General features: G+C 36.2%; 1 protein-coding gene across 1 annotated transcript in view; it reads right to left on the bottom strand.

Annotated features, from left to right (window-relative positions):
- CDH12 (cadherin 12) overlaps window positions 1–15,955 on the bottom strand; it is a 152,722-nt gene that overhangs the window by 23,743 nt on the left and 113,024 nt on the right. The window contains exon 7 of the mRNA XM_085220392.1: window positions 1,786–1,922. Within this exon, the coding sequence (XP_085076518.1) occupies window positions 1,786–1,922 (137 nt within the window). The remainder of the gene's footprint in view (window positions 1–1,785; window positions 1,923–15,955) is intronic.

Genomic DNA, 15,955 nt, shown 5'->3' with positions numbered 1-15,955 from the left:
GTAGAGTCTTAACTAGGTAAGTGTTGAAATTGGGAATTTCATAATATAGACTACCTGCTTCAGTTTTGCATATCATTATGTAGAAATGTAAACTTGAAGATTTTAGCTAGCTTTAATTACTCTAGGGAATAATAAACAGATTCCTATTAAGTTTATTAAAACTGCAACCTTATTGCAGAAAGATTTTACAATTCTCAGGAGATCCTTATCCACCAAAAATAATAAGTGTTACTGAAATGTAGAGCAAGACTTCTTTACTATAGCCTTTCAGTTTCTCTGAAAATGAAGTACAATTCTTCTGGACTTTCAGTATACGCAAATACTTATACCTCCACATAACCAATCACTTGTGAAAATTTAGTCTCTTCTGCTAGTCTATTCCTATCTCAAGTTAAGGATAAAACTCAAATGTTCATTTGACTAGTGTCCCTGTTAGTTTTTCAGACTTCAGGTAGTGATCCCACGGTTCTCCTTGAGATAACTACAGCTATTTTTATTTTAAGTAATATATGCTTTCTTTGCTTCCAATATCTCCCTCTTGTTGTTAATAGAATGTATTACATATATTGAATCATAGAATCACAGAGTCACAGGAGTTGGAAGGGACCTCTGGAGATCATTGAATTCAACCCCTCTGCTAAAGCAGGTTCCCTACAGCAGGTTAGACAGGAAAGCGTACAGGTGGGTCTTGAAGGCTGTGGAAGGAGATTCCACAGCCTCACTAGGCAGCCTGTTCCAGTGCTCTATTTTTAGCTCAATGCAAAAAAGTTCTTTCTCTTGTTCAGATGGAACTTCCTGTGTTCCCCCCTTATGCCTATTACAGCTTGTCCTGTTACTGGGCACCACCAAAACGAGCCTGGTCTCATTCACTTGACATCTGCTCTTCAGAAATGTGTAAATGCTGATATTTATATTAACACTTAGGTAAGTGTAGACATTTATAATTATTCGTAAGTGACATCTCAGTGCCAAGAAATATATTGAGGAAACCAAGTTATTTGTTTTTTCTGGACACATGAACAATACAGAACGAATAGGAAATATACCAGGCATATTTTTGTACAGCCTATTATGTCCCAAGAAAGATTTTTGTGGTCTTTACACATCTTCTAGAAGACAAAACTTCTCATTTGAATAGTGCTGTATGCCTACCAGACTTTCAGTTTGACAGGATCACAAAGGAAGAATGCTACAAATGCTACACAGGATGACAGTGAAGAAAGTTGGAGCTACTTAATACATGAGAAGAAGGGAGCTCTTATCTGAAAATAAAAGCTTTATGGGAGAAGGCATAAAGGAATAAAGCAAACAAAACCAACAATACAGTAATAGAAAACAAATGGTTAAGAAGAAACAGTCTTGGGCAGAGAAAAAATTCAAAATCAAAGAGACAGCACACAAGTTGATTCATTTAGTGCTCTAAATTATTAGCATGCTATCATGACTCAATTTTACTGTAATTCTTGTCTGAGAATTAAATGAATATGTATGTGTAGAGGAAGGTCTATATACATTCTCTTCTGATTTCAAGCATTCCTTTCGATAAGTTTTTTCAGATCTGAAGGAGTTGTTCTTGCATGAAGACTACTACAAAACCATTACTGTACAGGCCTATTTGAATGTCATACAGCCTCACAGTCAATCTGGGAAAATGATATTTATTGGGCCTTTCTAAATAATTTCTTGGTTATATATGTACTCTTCACAGTATATTTATGCTCGAGCACTACATTCTGAAAAAAAACAAGCACATTAGCATATTAATTCAGTTTGTGTCATACTTACTAACTTTACTTGCAATTATAGAGAAATTGTACTGTGCTGTGCTTTCTCTGTCCAGTAATTCATTAGTTGCAATGGTTCCTTCATTAGCATCTATTGTAAAGTAGCTGTCCACATCATTCTTCCAATCGATGAAGTATCTGTACACGAAAAATATTAAACAGAGTGGATGCAAATGTACAATGATTACACATTTATAATAACAGCAGTCTAGCTAGCTGGAGCTGTTATTTTTCTCTTCCCAGCTATTGCCATCTTTGCAGGAAGAAGACAATAAGCTATGATTTGTTTGTTCATTTATTTATTATAGAGTTGGAATATTCAAGGGGAAAAATGAGTATATAACAAAAGACTTACTACTTCTCCTGTAAGATTATTTGAAAATGGGCTCCCAAGAAGTTAATGCACAGCTTTTGTTGACGTGATCACTTATGCCTGTTACTTTGTAAAGCACTAGAAAAGCTCACAGGGAAAAAGAGAAAAGTTGTGAAACACTAAGTGCTTGCTTAGTGATGGATAGTGGCTCAGATCTGGTATATTCATAGCTACAATAGTCTTAATGGGCTGAGAAAGGTGTCCTTGTAGACCGACTGTTAGTACAGTCTACTTACTTAGAGGTCCTTTACCAAAAGAATACTGAAACAGTCATAGCACAGAAGACCTCAGTAGGCTTATTACCCTTACCTATACAGGAGCATTAAAAGGCTCTTTGCTTTTGGGAAGAAGGAACAAGTCTGACTTGCACTGGAGTTGAGAGGAATGAGGCAACATAATTGTTTTTTTTTTTTTTATTCTTTCTCAAAAAAGGATGAACACAGGACAAAATCAAAACTCAAAACACGTATGCATTTGTTATTTGTCCCTACCAAGGACATATTAGAAAGAAGAGAGGTGCTTGTAAATGTAACCACTTAAAAGCAATCTGATAATTATTCCAAAACCATTTCCCTTAAATGCTAATTAATTTGAAAGTCTATTTTCTCATTTGATGCTACTGTTTATAGTCATAACAGAATAATTCTTCTGATGCAGTGCCGGCAGCAACTAATTTCCTTTTCATTGCTGTTCTCTTCGTACCTAGATTGTGTTTCTCAAAAACCAGGCACAATGAAAATGAGAACCACATTTGTGAGCAGTAGGCAATAAAAAAAAAGTGGCACTCAGCAACAGTTACGTTTAGAAGTTCATAAAGGCCAGAGGAATGTACCTATGACACCTCATTGCATGTAGATCAGTGAGACTAAAAGCAAAAGATAGTATTTCCTTCTCTGGTAAGTATAGACTATGGAAAGAATATATTTGTAATGTAATGTTAAACATCAAGCTTATTTCTACAGAAAGAAGCAATGTTACAAAAAGGTAAATTGCACATTCCCTTAGAATGGGACTCATGAATGCTAATAGCAAAAGGAGACTTAAATAATAAAAAAATCACAATAGAGCATATGATTTCATTTAATCAAAATTATAAGAAAATCCTGTCTGTAGATGAAATACTTTACTTCAATTGACAGTCATCATTATCAGTTCACTGCTTTATTTGAAGAGCCTCACCTACGATTTGCTAAAATCTGAATATATCCTTTTACATAGCTGAGCAGGCACATTTTCTACTCACATTTGCAATTTCAATCTCATTCAAAATTTAGTTGACATAAAAATATGAAAAATATATATGCCATTTCTTAGAAACATGAGATACTCTTTCAAAAACAGTAAAATTAATTGTTCATACTTCTCATTTTTAATAGATTATATTAAATACTCAGCCACACATAAATGTCCTATCAAAGCATGAGAAAGTAACTTATCTTCAGCCCGTGGAAAATCAGCTCCGTCTAAGAATCCTACACAACAACAGTACGAGTCAGTGAAGAAAATACAGGACCAATTTCAAAATGCAGTGTAGGTGATAAGATCCTTCACCATGAGGCTTTAAAACTACTGAAACAGTTTGAACACTGTTGTTTCCAAAGTTGAATTTAATAACAAATACTTGTAAGATCAGAATCTAATAATCTATCTGCAAGCATTCACACAGGTGGTTAACTTCATGCATAAACTCAGTATGTGTACTACTAAACACAACATCAGCAGGACCAAAGTTCCAAATAGGCTTTGCAAGACTGGCACTACTCCTCATGAAACTAATGCCAGAATTCTTCTGGCTTCAGAGGAAGCGAGATCAGTGGGAATAGAATAGTGTAATAAAAACAGATTTTATGGTTGTAATAATTCTTCAAAATTCATTGTCTTCATTTGCATTCAAACTGTGGATAGTATTATGCCAAAACTGTTGGTATTTTTTATGAGTTTATTTATTTATTACTTTGGCATTATGTTTGAAGACATGCCTTCCTTCTTTGTCTTTATGGTAAAGAAGGTACATATGGAAAAAATAGGGATGGAACAGACAGTTATTTCAGTCCTGAAATTAGACTAGATATGGAGCAGAAATAGAATTATTGAAGATGTGTTGTGTAAAATATATATTCTCTAAGAAAAAAGGCAAATATCCTTTCTCCTTCCTTTCACAGTCTATCTATGTGCAGTACTCATGACAAAAATTCTGTGAGAAGATCCTCTCATAGACAGCTCTTCTGGACATAGAATTGCTTCCTCCTTCTTTAGTAAATTTGTAATGCTTAGCAAAAGAGTGAATGGGACTTGGTCTGGCTACTTTTTAAATGGGAATTGTTGAGGAATCTCAAAGGAAGGTCTAATTTTGGGAAGACCCTAAAAGAAGTGAAGTTTCCTTTTATGGCCCAAAAGCATTTTTTCATACAGTCTGGCATTTGCTGTGAGATTTTCTGTAAAGAAAAGGCAAAACTTTGCCTTTTCCTAAGACCTGAATTCTGTCTTTTCCTTCAGAGGGAAAAAAAAAAAAAGAAACAAAAACCAAAAAACAAACAAACAAAAGAAACACTTTCAAGAAAAGAAGAAATGAGAAAAGAGTCGTCAGTCTAAAAAATCAGTAACTTTCCAGAGACCCAGGTATCTGGAACATAAAGCCTGACATTTCTTGTCAGACTGACACAAAGAGGACTGTTGTTGAGATGCTGTTATTAGGACAGCTGTCTAGATCTTCTAGTCATGGTCTAGAAGTTTGAAACAACTGAGCTTGGTTTGTTTAACTTCCTAAATTTCCTGTGAAACAGGCCACAGTCAGTGCACTAATCCCAGGAGGCAGCTCTCTCCTGGAGAAGTTAGGGTGTATTGGCACAGCCTTACTTGTTGACTCTGGACACAGCAGCAGTGTATTTTAGAAGCACCTGAACTGGCCTCCTGGGAGAACTCAGTATCAGGATACTGAGAAATAGCTCATAGTCATTGTCAAAGCAGAGACTTTGTATAATGTAACTTCCTGCAAATACTGCTCAGCAGAGGACTATGTTCAAGGTTGCATTATTGAGTAGGAATGAGTATGGAAGGATGTATATTTACTAACATTGTTTCAGTCTTCCCAGCAATAGCTATATTTGTACATTAAGTAGGATAGAGGAGACAGAGTGGAAATATTTGATTTATAAAATAATGGAGCCAAATTTGGAAGACTCTAACCCACAGTGTTCATAAAAACACACTTCCCTCTTAAGGAGATCATATAATAATTTGCATCTGTTCTGGCTAAATCGTGAATGGTCTGTGGCTCACAAGAAGGCTCTGAGGGAAACTATGTCTACTCCACCTGCAGCACAGAAGATAGCAGAGTGTCTGTGGGAGGAGTGTTGAATTTATAAGCTGCAGCAGATCATCCTTCTGAAGATAATAGGAACTCTGAGCCATCAAGCAGACAACTTCAGTTGCTTCAGACTGTTATACCATGAATAAATGAAACAGACAGCTGTCCTGCTGCTGCTATGGGGATGTGTGATAACAGGTCACACTAAGGAAGGGTGAGAGGTGGCAGTATGCACAGAAGGCTGTGGAACCCAGGACTTGAGCAGTGTTCTTTGGTCCTAACAATGTAGAAAAAATTTCCTCTGCCAAGCAGAAATGGCCTTGAGAACTGTAGGGTACATTCTTGACAAAATGATGAGCATAAGAACAGCTCTTACTAAGCCAAGTTGCTAAAGGAAAAGTGAAGAAAAAGTGCTGCCTACAAACATTTTCACTGTTTTCACAGTAAGAAGGGAAGGGAAGTTTGGACCATACACCCAGAGATGTCATTAAACTAAAGGCACTCGGACCAAACTTGCTCCTGCTTTACTAGCACACAGGCAGAAAATCATTTGAAAGCACATTCATTTGAAATTGCCATGAAGAAGAAAATGAATTAACAAATTCAGTGAACAATAACACATTTAACATTTAAATACTCTTTTTCTCTTTTGTTTTACTGTTCAACAAATAAGGAACAGTAATTAAAGCCAGTCTTCTAAAAGAAGAAAAGAAAAATGAAAGGGGGACATTCCAGTACTTTTCATATTTGTTTCTGGGTTGTTCCACATTTTTCATGCCATTCATCAGTGTAAATTGTCTTGTCTGTATTTCCATTTCTATTGTAAAACTGTAGCTAAAGCAGACCCAGATGGTGACTCTAAGAAAACCCAAATCGCAGATTTTCTGTCCATACACTGAATGATTTGGCTGCCAATCCCAATTTAGAAAGCATCTTATTACTCCAACTACAATATGACAAACCCAAGCACTGGAATGAAGCATTTTAAATGTTAGATAATTCCTTATGTGGTGGGATAAAAAGATGCATCATTTTTAAGAGAAAGTATGTTTTCAACTATGCTAACTTGGGACAATTAAATACCACCTATCATATAAAAAATATGTTGATTATATAAAAAAAAAGTACATTATAAACATAAACAAAAGATACTAAGATTCAGTTGGAAATTATGAGCGGTTAGGATTTTTCATAGTTCCAACACATACATAATTAAATAGATGAAAGAAAAATGTAAAGCAGGACTGGCAAAAGGACTGAGGAAGGACTAGAAGAATGCAAATGAGACTTGAAATGTGATTTGACTACTTGAAAGTCCGAAAGAATTTTCATCTGTAGCACATTCTTGCACTGCCGCTACAAATTAATAATCTCTGCATATAACTAGCTGTTGAGTAAATGGCAACTCTACAATATATTTTGGCCATCACATCATCAGACAGATATCAGAGAGAGTTTATAGAAGTCCAAAAAAAACTGTCTTAGGTGTAGACAGGCTGAATTTTAAGGAAAGATTAAATTGCTAAAGTATGTTTAGCTTGGATAAGAGATGACAAAAGGAAGAAATGATAATTGTCTATAGATAGCTGAAGGGCTTAAACACCATTAAAAGAAAGGTGTTATTTTGTTCAGAGCAGAGTAGAGGAAGGATGAAATTAAGAAAAAAAAATTATGCAGCAGAATCTTTCTGGCAGTGATGTATATTACACTGTACAAAAGAGAAATGATACCAGTCCTGTCACTTGCAAAGCTAAGCTGGGTAAAGTAATGGAGATTGTCAGGGAAATTTCTAGAAAGATGGATTGAATAATCCCATTAGTCCCTATAATAGTGATGTATGACACATACCAGGGAATACTATCTGCATGTGAAACATACTGTTACAAATCTGCACTATGATTCAGTTTGAAATATTTAAATTACAAACATATATAATATTTTAAGATTGCAGTTACTAAAAAGTATAGAAACAGCAAATTGCTTCTAAAATGAGAAAGAAGACATTCATAGCTCAAGTCAAGCCTGAAAGAAATTAAATTATCAGAAAAGTTTAAGCATGCAAACAAGTTTGTGTCCTTCAAACTCCCATCCTGACAATAAAACTTCCTGTACTTCCTATGATTATATATTCATTGTATAAATATCAAAGAAACATGAACACATGTACATACATATGCACTTGATACATCAGTTCTTTACTGCCTCACTGACTTCTGCTCTTCTCAAATGTAAGTGCTAAACTCTTCAGCTCCTCATGGCTGATCACTGGAAGTACCTGCACTTCCAGTCAAGACTGAGGAGTAATTGTCATAATTTTACTAAAGATGCAATCGTGGATTTTTAATACAAGTGCTCGATAGACTATGCATGCTTAGTGAAGCCATACAGTTATAAATAAATAAATAAAAAGATTTTCTTGTGCTAAAGGATAATAACCTGAATTATCTGTTTTTAGGGATGAACAGAATAGATTATTAAATTATTCTTCAGGGCAGCAGCACTGAATCAGTATTAAGCAACTTTAAACTCTTTTTCATACTCTCATTAGATTTAAAGATTACCTTTGATTCTGAGTCTTGTGATTCTCTATTAACTCAAAAATGCTGTCTTAAAAATTTTTACAAGTGCAGTAATAGTAAAAAAAAAAATACATAAAAATATGAAAAAATAGTAAAAAACAAATAGTAAATATACTTTTTTTCTCTTCTCTGCAACATGAAAATATAAAATTAGGCATAATACACTATTCTCCAAACAGTAGCAGACAAAAGTCTTTGCGTATTACTCATGTTGTCCTGTGTTAACACAACCACAAGGCTCTTTCTCATATATTTTCAAGTCCCTTTCCAAGGTACAACCCAGCAACTGTGGTTCTTTATGCGTACAAAGTTCTATATGCATAGAAGATTAAATGTATTTAATAAAATAAAATACTTTTTATCAACCTCAATTCTGTTAATATCAACAAGACTTTAAAAATTAAATTGTTCAGTATTGTTCTGTATCTCTGGTACAGAAATTATATTCTTAATAGTCTGATTTTAATTCTGTGTTCTTTTGTTTAGAGGAAGCAAATCTAGTGAAACATATTTACTGTGACATACAAATTTAATTTGATATATTCATACTTACTAAGTGTTACCAGAAAAGCCTAAAGTTAATTACAGCAAAATAACACCTGATGTCTTGCTGTAAAATTTTCCTGTCATTAGACAAAAAATGTAAAGGATGTGATAATGCTCCAAAGTGGCACATGCTTTTCTGCAAGGTTGTCTTTTTTTGTTTATTTGTTTAAATAATTTATTAAGCCATCTCAGTTAATGGGAGCAGAAGCTCCTATACATTTGCTGAACACTACTTCAGGCATTAGTGTTCTTGAGAATGCTGTTAAGGCATTAATGGTCACTCCAAAGGAAGTTTCCTCCCAGATCCCATACTCTGGATAATCCTCCAGATACCATCCAGATCCCAGAAGAACCACAGCTGCACAAACACTGCACATCAGACCCTGATGCTATAGAAAAGGGAAGGAATTTGTGCAGACCGGGAGAAGGAGCAAACCCTTCTTGTTAGTCATACCCATCATCCTCATGTCTTTCATACAACAGGAGATTTTCCATGTGAAAAAAATAATATAGTTTGAGTCTCCTGCATAGTGCATGCTTGGGTTCACAGTCCTTCATACGTAGGTGCATATTTATGCATTTTAAAATCAAGATTAGTGATTTTAGCAGTCAGGAGCTTACCTGATATGTAGTGATTAGTAGCAGTGCAAACAAATTGTTCTTTGCTTCTTTGGACAAAATGGAACATTATGCAGAATTGACAGAGAAGCAGTGGCTGCAGACACCCAGGCTCTAATAACAGGCCAGAATCCACTCAGAAGCTTTTAAACTTTTCATAAGCCTTATAAATCTTACATAAGGATTTTCGTAAAACATGCTAGACAATATGAGAAATAAAACATGCTGCAGCTCAGTTATCAGCCCTTCCAAACTGTCAGTTCTGCCTGTTGAGAAGTTCCAGTGCTTCCTCCCTGCTCTCCATCTAAAGATTTTGTTCATTTGTTTATCAACCCTTGCAGTCAGCTCCATTTTCTGCTTTTGCATTTCTCATTACAAGCTGAGTATCTTATCAAAAGCCATTGCCACATCAGAAAATGCATTGTTTTTACTGAGTTTTAACATCATTTTCGCTGCTTCATTGAGCAGGCAGAATCACAGGACAGCATGGTGGAAGGCAGCTCTGTCCTGAAGTTTAGTTAATCTTCAGTTATTTGGAGGAGGAAGAACATGGTAGGAATGTGGAGCTGCAGGAAACAATTGGATTCAACCCCTTCCAACTCTTCAACCTGAATTTTCTATACTGCTATGGTAGGAAAACATGAGAGCACTTACTCTACCAGGACCACAAATTGTAGGTTCTAAGCATCGTTTCACCGAATTTGTGAAGTGCAGGTTGGTCTACCGTGGTGCTCCCCATGTTGTGCTCTGCAGCTCTACCACCCAGTGGATGGAGGAGCTGCTCCAACTTAGTTAAGGGCTACTGCTCTGCTGTGTTTTGATGGGGAAAAGGTCTGTCATGCTGGGTGTCTGCATGCACCTCAGTACTACTATCAATGGGTAGAGAGAGTATAGAAAGCTAGGGTGCAAATGAAGTTAAGTGCCTCCTGCCTTGAAACACTAAGAAAACAGAGAGGGCAAAGGGATCTGGGCTGCTCCATCAGATGTTTAGCCTTTGTAGAAGCTAAAACTTCATTTTGCACCAGCTGCATGTCACCCAAGCACCAGGGGATAGAACAGAGAAATGAAGCTGTGTTACACTGAATGGGTCCTTCGCTTAGGCTGAAATGTTTTACTGTACAATAAAGTGCTAAGGCAAGAAGTAGCACAGCTCTTGTAGACCTCAAGGCATAAATTCAGCAAGAACAATCTTTGATCACTTCCCTTTTGTGTCACATAAATATTAGCTTTGCTTTATATCTTTTGGATACTAAAATCTGAATAAATTTTTCCTTTTTTTCCCAAGGCTGAAGTGAAATGTTGAGACAAAGCACAAAAAAGCAGTCATGCTGACTCCAGAGAAAACTGTGACTCAGTGGAGGATTTATCACTTGCTTGGATCCTCATCTGGGACTGACCTGGGCCACCAGCAGATCCAAACAAGGCAGCACACAGTGCAGTCAGGAACTGGAGGCTGTATTGTTGCTTCAAACCCAGTTTGGTTAAATGTTTATAAAGCAAGGGATTAGTCAGAATGGCTCTGCCACTATGAGATCAGTCAAGTGTTCCTTTATCGGTTCTCCTGTTCAGTCCTCTGCTCATGTAATGAAACCCAGAATCCATAGAGAATAATGTCACTATGGAGTCACCTTTACAAAGATTTCTTCATGAGAGTCTAAGGTAGAAAGTTCTTGATGAGCATATCCTTGATTCTCTATGGCCTGGTGGCCTGACACAAGCCATGTCAGGTACAGTCATTTGCCTCTAAAATTAATTCTGCTCTCCTCCTACATGAACTGGAATTTCTGTGTCACATTTCCTCCACAGTGTATATTTTTGTTTCTTACTGCCTCCTTTTCTTACAGCATTCCTTTTCTATTTGGCCATATAGAACCTCAGCACTGTATTCTCTTTAGCTTTGCTCCTCTCACATCCAGAGCCACCTGGAGTGATTCTGTGCTACTATCCCAGCTGGAAAGGAAAATAGCATTTTGAATGGAAGATGGAAGCACATGCGATCCATCCGCAGATCTGCAGTCAGGATGAGACTGAAATTTCTATGCATGTAGATCCTAAAAAGTGTCTTTGAAAAAAACCTGTTTAAACGGCATTAATGAGCTTACAAGCAAATAAATGACCAAATATATAAGGAACTTTTGCTTAAATGCAATTATTACTTAATCACAGTCATAAACTAGACCATTTCAGGTCAGAAAAGTAAAGATATGTTTACAAACAACTAAAGGAGAAATTCAGACTGCTAGAACCTGAAATCTGCTTATATCACAATGGTTAATATATGCATTCTTATGGAAAAGGCCATAAGATCTATAATTAAAAATACTGGGAATCTTAAATTTATAATACTTATAACATGAAATCATATTTCAAGTTTGACTGTTTATGACTGTGCAGAATAACCAACTGACAACGTTACATGAAGCAGATAAGCTTTGCTTAGATGTTGGTTTAAGACCTGATCCTTCATAATTCTCTTCGTGTCGAGCCACGAGAGGTTCACAGCTTGAGGTGACATGGCTGCAGCCATTAAACCTCTGCTTTAATCTCACAATTGCTTTTTAGAAAGTTTGAAAAATCCATTGCCAGAGAAATTTGGAGTAAGAGCTCTTGATCAAAAACTAGAAAGACTATTATTTGAGCTGAAATAAAATGACAGTGTGTGCCTCTGGGATATGAACCAGCTTTGTAAGATCACATCACCAGGTGGTACAAGTGCTGTGAAGTAAACCAGAGCTATTACAGTCATATTGCTTCCTTCCTTTCTCTCTGACTTCTTAGGTATTCTCAGTTAATTTAAAAGCTTTCCCTGCCAAGTTCCCTTTTTTCTGCCTTTGAGCTGAATGTACTCTTGATTTTCAGCATCCATTTTCTCCACAAACAGGTCAATCACTGACAGCAGTAGTGCCTAAACTTCTCACATACTTTGTCTACATATACTTTTACTTCCAAACTCCTGACTTTCAAAAGCTTAATATGATTGCATATGCCAGCGGGAGATCATTTGCTGTTCTTCACAGGTATCAGTAAATTGAGAATTTCCTAACTATAAATAAAGGTTACCTGCCTTTGTCAATTTTAAACCCTGTTTTAATTTGCTTTTGCCTTGCTGGATTTGGCAAATACAATTTGCAGCTGCAGCTGGTCCAGAAGTAGATCTAGGGAAAATAATAATAATAATAATAATAATAATAATAATAATAATAGCATATCAAAAGAATCCTAGCAATCTGTTACTTGGAAAGATATAACTTTCTCCTAGCACACATTTGATTAGTTGGGTCAGAAAATATTCACTTTTACTCCATGTTCCTGCTAGTCTTATGAAAACCCACGCAGACTAAAAAATTAGTCTGCATTTGCTCCTAAACGTGAAAGAGTGTTCCACAGCTAAAGTTTCTGGCTGTTTGCAGTGTATGTGCTGCAATGTTGCACAAGCCCAATGAATGAAAAAATGTTTACCAGCAAGGAACAGTGTGTGTTCCCTTCAGCCTTAAGGCTACATATTTCAGACTAAGGTTAAAACAAAACCGCACTTTTCTCATAGTGGCTACTAGGAGCAGCTCCAGTTGATTTCTGGAACAGAGGCACTACAGTTCTTCAATTGATATAACTGTGTCACTTGTCAATGAGCCATGTAACTGAATGTTCGTGGGTACATATTCCATTGCAAATGTGAAATAAAGCATATTAATGCAAACTGTTATGAAAGGAATTAATATTACACTCATCTTGCTTCACAGTAAAGGCAAAGCAGATACTTCCCATTTCTGTGACTGCTGAAAAGCTGGAATTAATCTGAAACAAAATGATTGCTTTCAAAAGACAGTTCATAATCAGAAGATGGAGATTTTTATGGTTTGTCTTGAAGAGCAGTCACTTTTCTCTCACACTCCTACAAGGACACAGATGCTGAGGAGGAAGCCACCTCATTGAGCAGAGTGGGATCTGAGACTATTTTGTGGAGGAATGTATGGGAGAAGGAAGGTGGAGGGGAAGATATGATTGTTTCAGGTCATGAAGACAAAGTGTAGGAGCTAGAGAACTGAATTCAGGAAGGGAGGAGAAATAGAAGGAGGAAGTAAGTTAGTTGTCCAGCATTGCTTGAAGGTAGGCAGATGGAAATGTGTATATATAGTACTTGAATGATCACTGAGCCAAATGAGACTTCAAATTAGGGATATTGGTGGGGAAGGATCAAATATGTCAGACAAATATCTCCCTCAAGATACAGGGAAAATAAACCCTTTTTTTTTTTTTTTTCCTAGAAATGTAGAAATAATATTGAAGTATCCGGAACAAAGAGGAAAAAATGAACAATCCTATGAAATTTGAAAAAAAAAACAAAACAAAACAAAAAAAAGGTATCTGTCATAGCACAAGGAAAAAAGGCAGCAAAGTGGGACTCTAAGCTAACGGGATGTGGTTCAGGAGGAAAAAGAAACCAGGTGTGTGAGAGAGGAAGATTAATCCTAAAATAAAAGACTGGTATTAGATAGACAGATCATAAAAGATAGAAAAAAACAGTAAGAGGATTAGAAATGATAGCAATCTGGAGCAGGAACTGAGAGATACTGGTGCAAGAATCTGAATTGGTTAGACTGGATAAATTAAAACTTAGAGCAGAGGTCTGAAAAGTGGTTGAGGAGACTGGGACTTCAATAAAAGCTATGGATGGAGTAGAGCTCGAATGGTGACAGAAACAGACAGGACAACAGAACAGTGTGTAGAACTCACCAGAGACAATAAAAATCAAACCAAATTCCTAAGTCCTGCCATCATTTATCTATGCAAAACCAACTGGCAGTGTCTCCCTTGAGCACAATACCATATAGAGAAAAATAGCTCTTGCTTGATCTGCTATTAAATGTATGAGATGCTGGAAATAAACCTTCCAGTTTTTCCATGTATATATGTAGCTATGAGGAACATTTTGATGTCATAGAATAGGAGTCATAGCTTTGAAGAAAAAGCAAACATAAAAAGTGCACATGCACACACAAACAATTGGAGTAAGAGCACAATCAAAACAAATCTGGGAAACAATCAAAATCAAAACAATCAAAAAAGAACTATGGGATTAGAAATTCAAGTAATACCCTGTTACACAGGTAACTTTATCTTGCCTGTGCTTGAACGTTAAAAATACAATTTAAGGAAAAAACTTATTATTTGTATTTTCCTAGTCTTTATTTGACAAAGCATTGCATTGTGAAAACAGACCCTATCCATGACAATTTCTGAACCAGAGTGAACTAGTTCTGAAAATAAATAAGGCTTTTTCTTTGGAAGCTCATGCTGGGAAAATGGTCTTGATCCCAAGATACTGAGAGAAGGATTGACCTGTGGTTAGTACATGATTTATTTATCTTTTAATATCATGGTTCCATGATTCTAGACTTGGACAGGATAATTCACAGTTCCCACAGCTTTCTCACTTTGAGTGGTTCTCCTGGTTTGTAAGACAAAGCTCCTGAGTCAAGCAGAGATCTGAAGGGCAGTACTATGGCTCGGAATGTTAGACTCATTGTAATTGGAGTCATATCAGGGGTTCACACCAGGAGAAAAAATCCTTTCATGTCTTATGCCAGAAGATCAGGCTCTAGGAAATCCGACATCTTCAAAGGTGTTGGTGTAAAGTTGCTAAACTTCACATACAGTGTTAGATAAAGCTCTCTATTCTAGACAGCATTGCATGTAACACTGTTTTCCCATTCATTTTACTTTGTTGTTGTTTAGATACGTGTCTCTAGCATCCATAAAGTATGTATGCATGTAGAAGTGATTTTTGTAAATTTCTAGCATCCCTTGCACTACAAGTAATGAATTTTAAAACATTTGCATACTCATAAATAACACACATTATCATGAGCTTTACGACACGTGTTTTTTTTCTCCTTCCTAGAAAATTTACAGCCATTGTAAACAAGGAATCTGAGAACAGCGTGAGATCATTGTTCTTTTCAGAAGGGCTTTGGGATTTTTAACGTCCACAAAGTACTTAAGACTTAATCTTAGCATTTAAGCAGATCATTTCTTGCAGCACTATGGAGAAAATAGAAATTGACAAAATAGCTCTTCTGAGATAAATAAACTCCAGATTTAATGCAGTTTGAAAATCAGGTTCTGTGGAGTAATGTTCCAAAATAGCTTCAAAGCCAGTCACCCTTGCAGGTGTTGAATACTTGTGGCCTCTTTTCTTCTTGTGCTTAGTTTCCTGTTTTTTACTGATTATGTGCTCTGCTCCTTCATTTTATCATCTCTAGCAAATACCATCCAGCAAAACAAACTTGTTTAAAATTCCTGTCCTTACAACTTGGTTCCTTTTACAGGAGAAAAGAGAAGTATACAACCCTGAATGTTTTTTAATGGCTTCCAGCAAAATATTTTTCTTTTTCTAAAAGCTGAACCCAGCCTCCGCTCTTAGCTGTTATCTCCCCCTTCCTGATAAGTCTAGCTAAAGTTTTTGTCAGATGACATGGATTACATTGTGCTGCTTCCTTTCATGTGAGCTTTGTTTCCCAGAATTTTGCCTTCTGTTCCATACAGTGCAGATTTGTCATTTTTCCCCATTTATTGTTTGGCAGATTGTTGATTTTGTTGTCGTTGTAATGGGCATTTTAGTGGCTAAACTGCTGTAGTAAAACATTTCAGAGAAATTGAACTAATTGGTAGAGAGACTATGCCACCCAGAAAATGGCATGGTCTGTTGCCTCAGAGAACATCACTTGCTTTTCCATGTTTGTTTAGA

This window comes from Meleagris gallopavo, chromosome 3, assembly GCF_905368555.1.
Source record: "Meleagris gallopavo chromosome 3, MGAL_WU_HG_1.1, whole genome shotgun sequence".
In the NCBI taxonomy this organism is placed as follows: Eukaryota; Metazoa; Chordata; class Aves; order Galliformes; family Phasianidae; genus Meleagris; species Meleagris gallopavo.
This window is presented reverse-complemented; position numbering and strand designations above follow the sequence as displayed.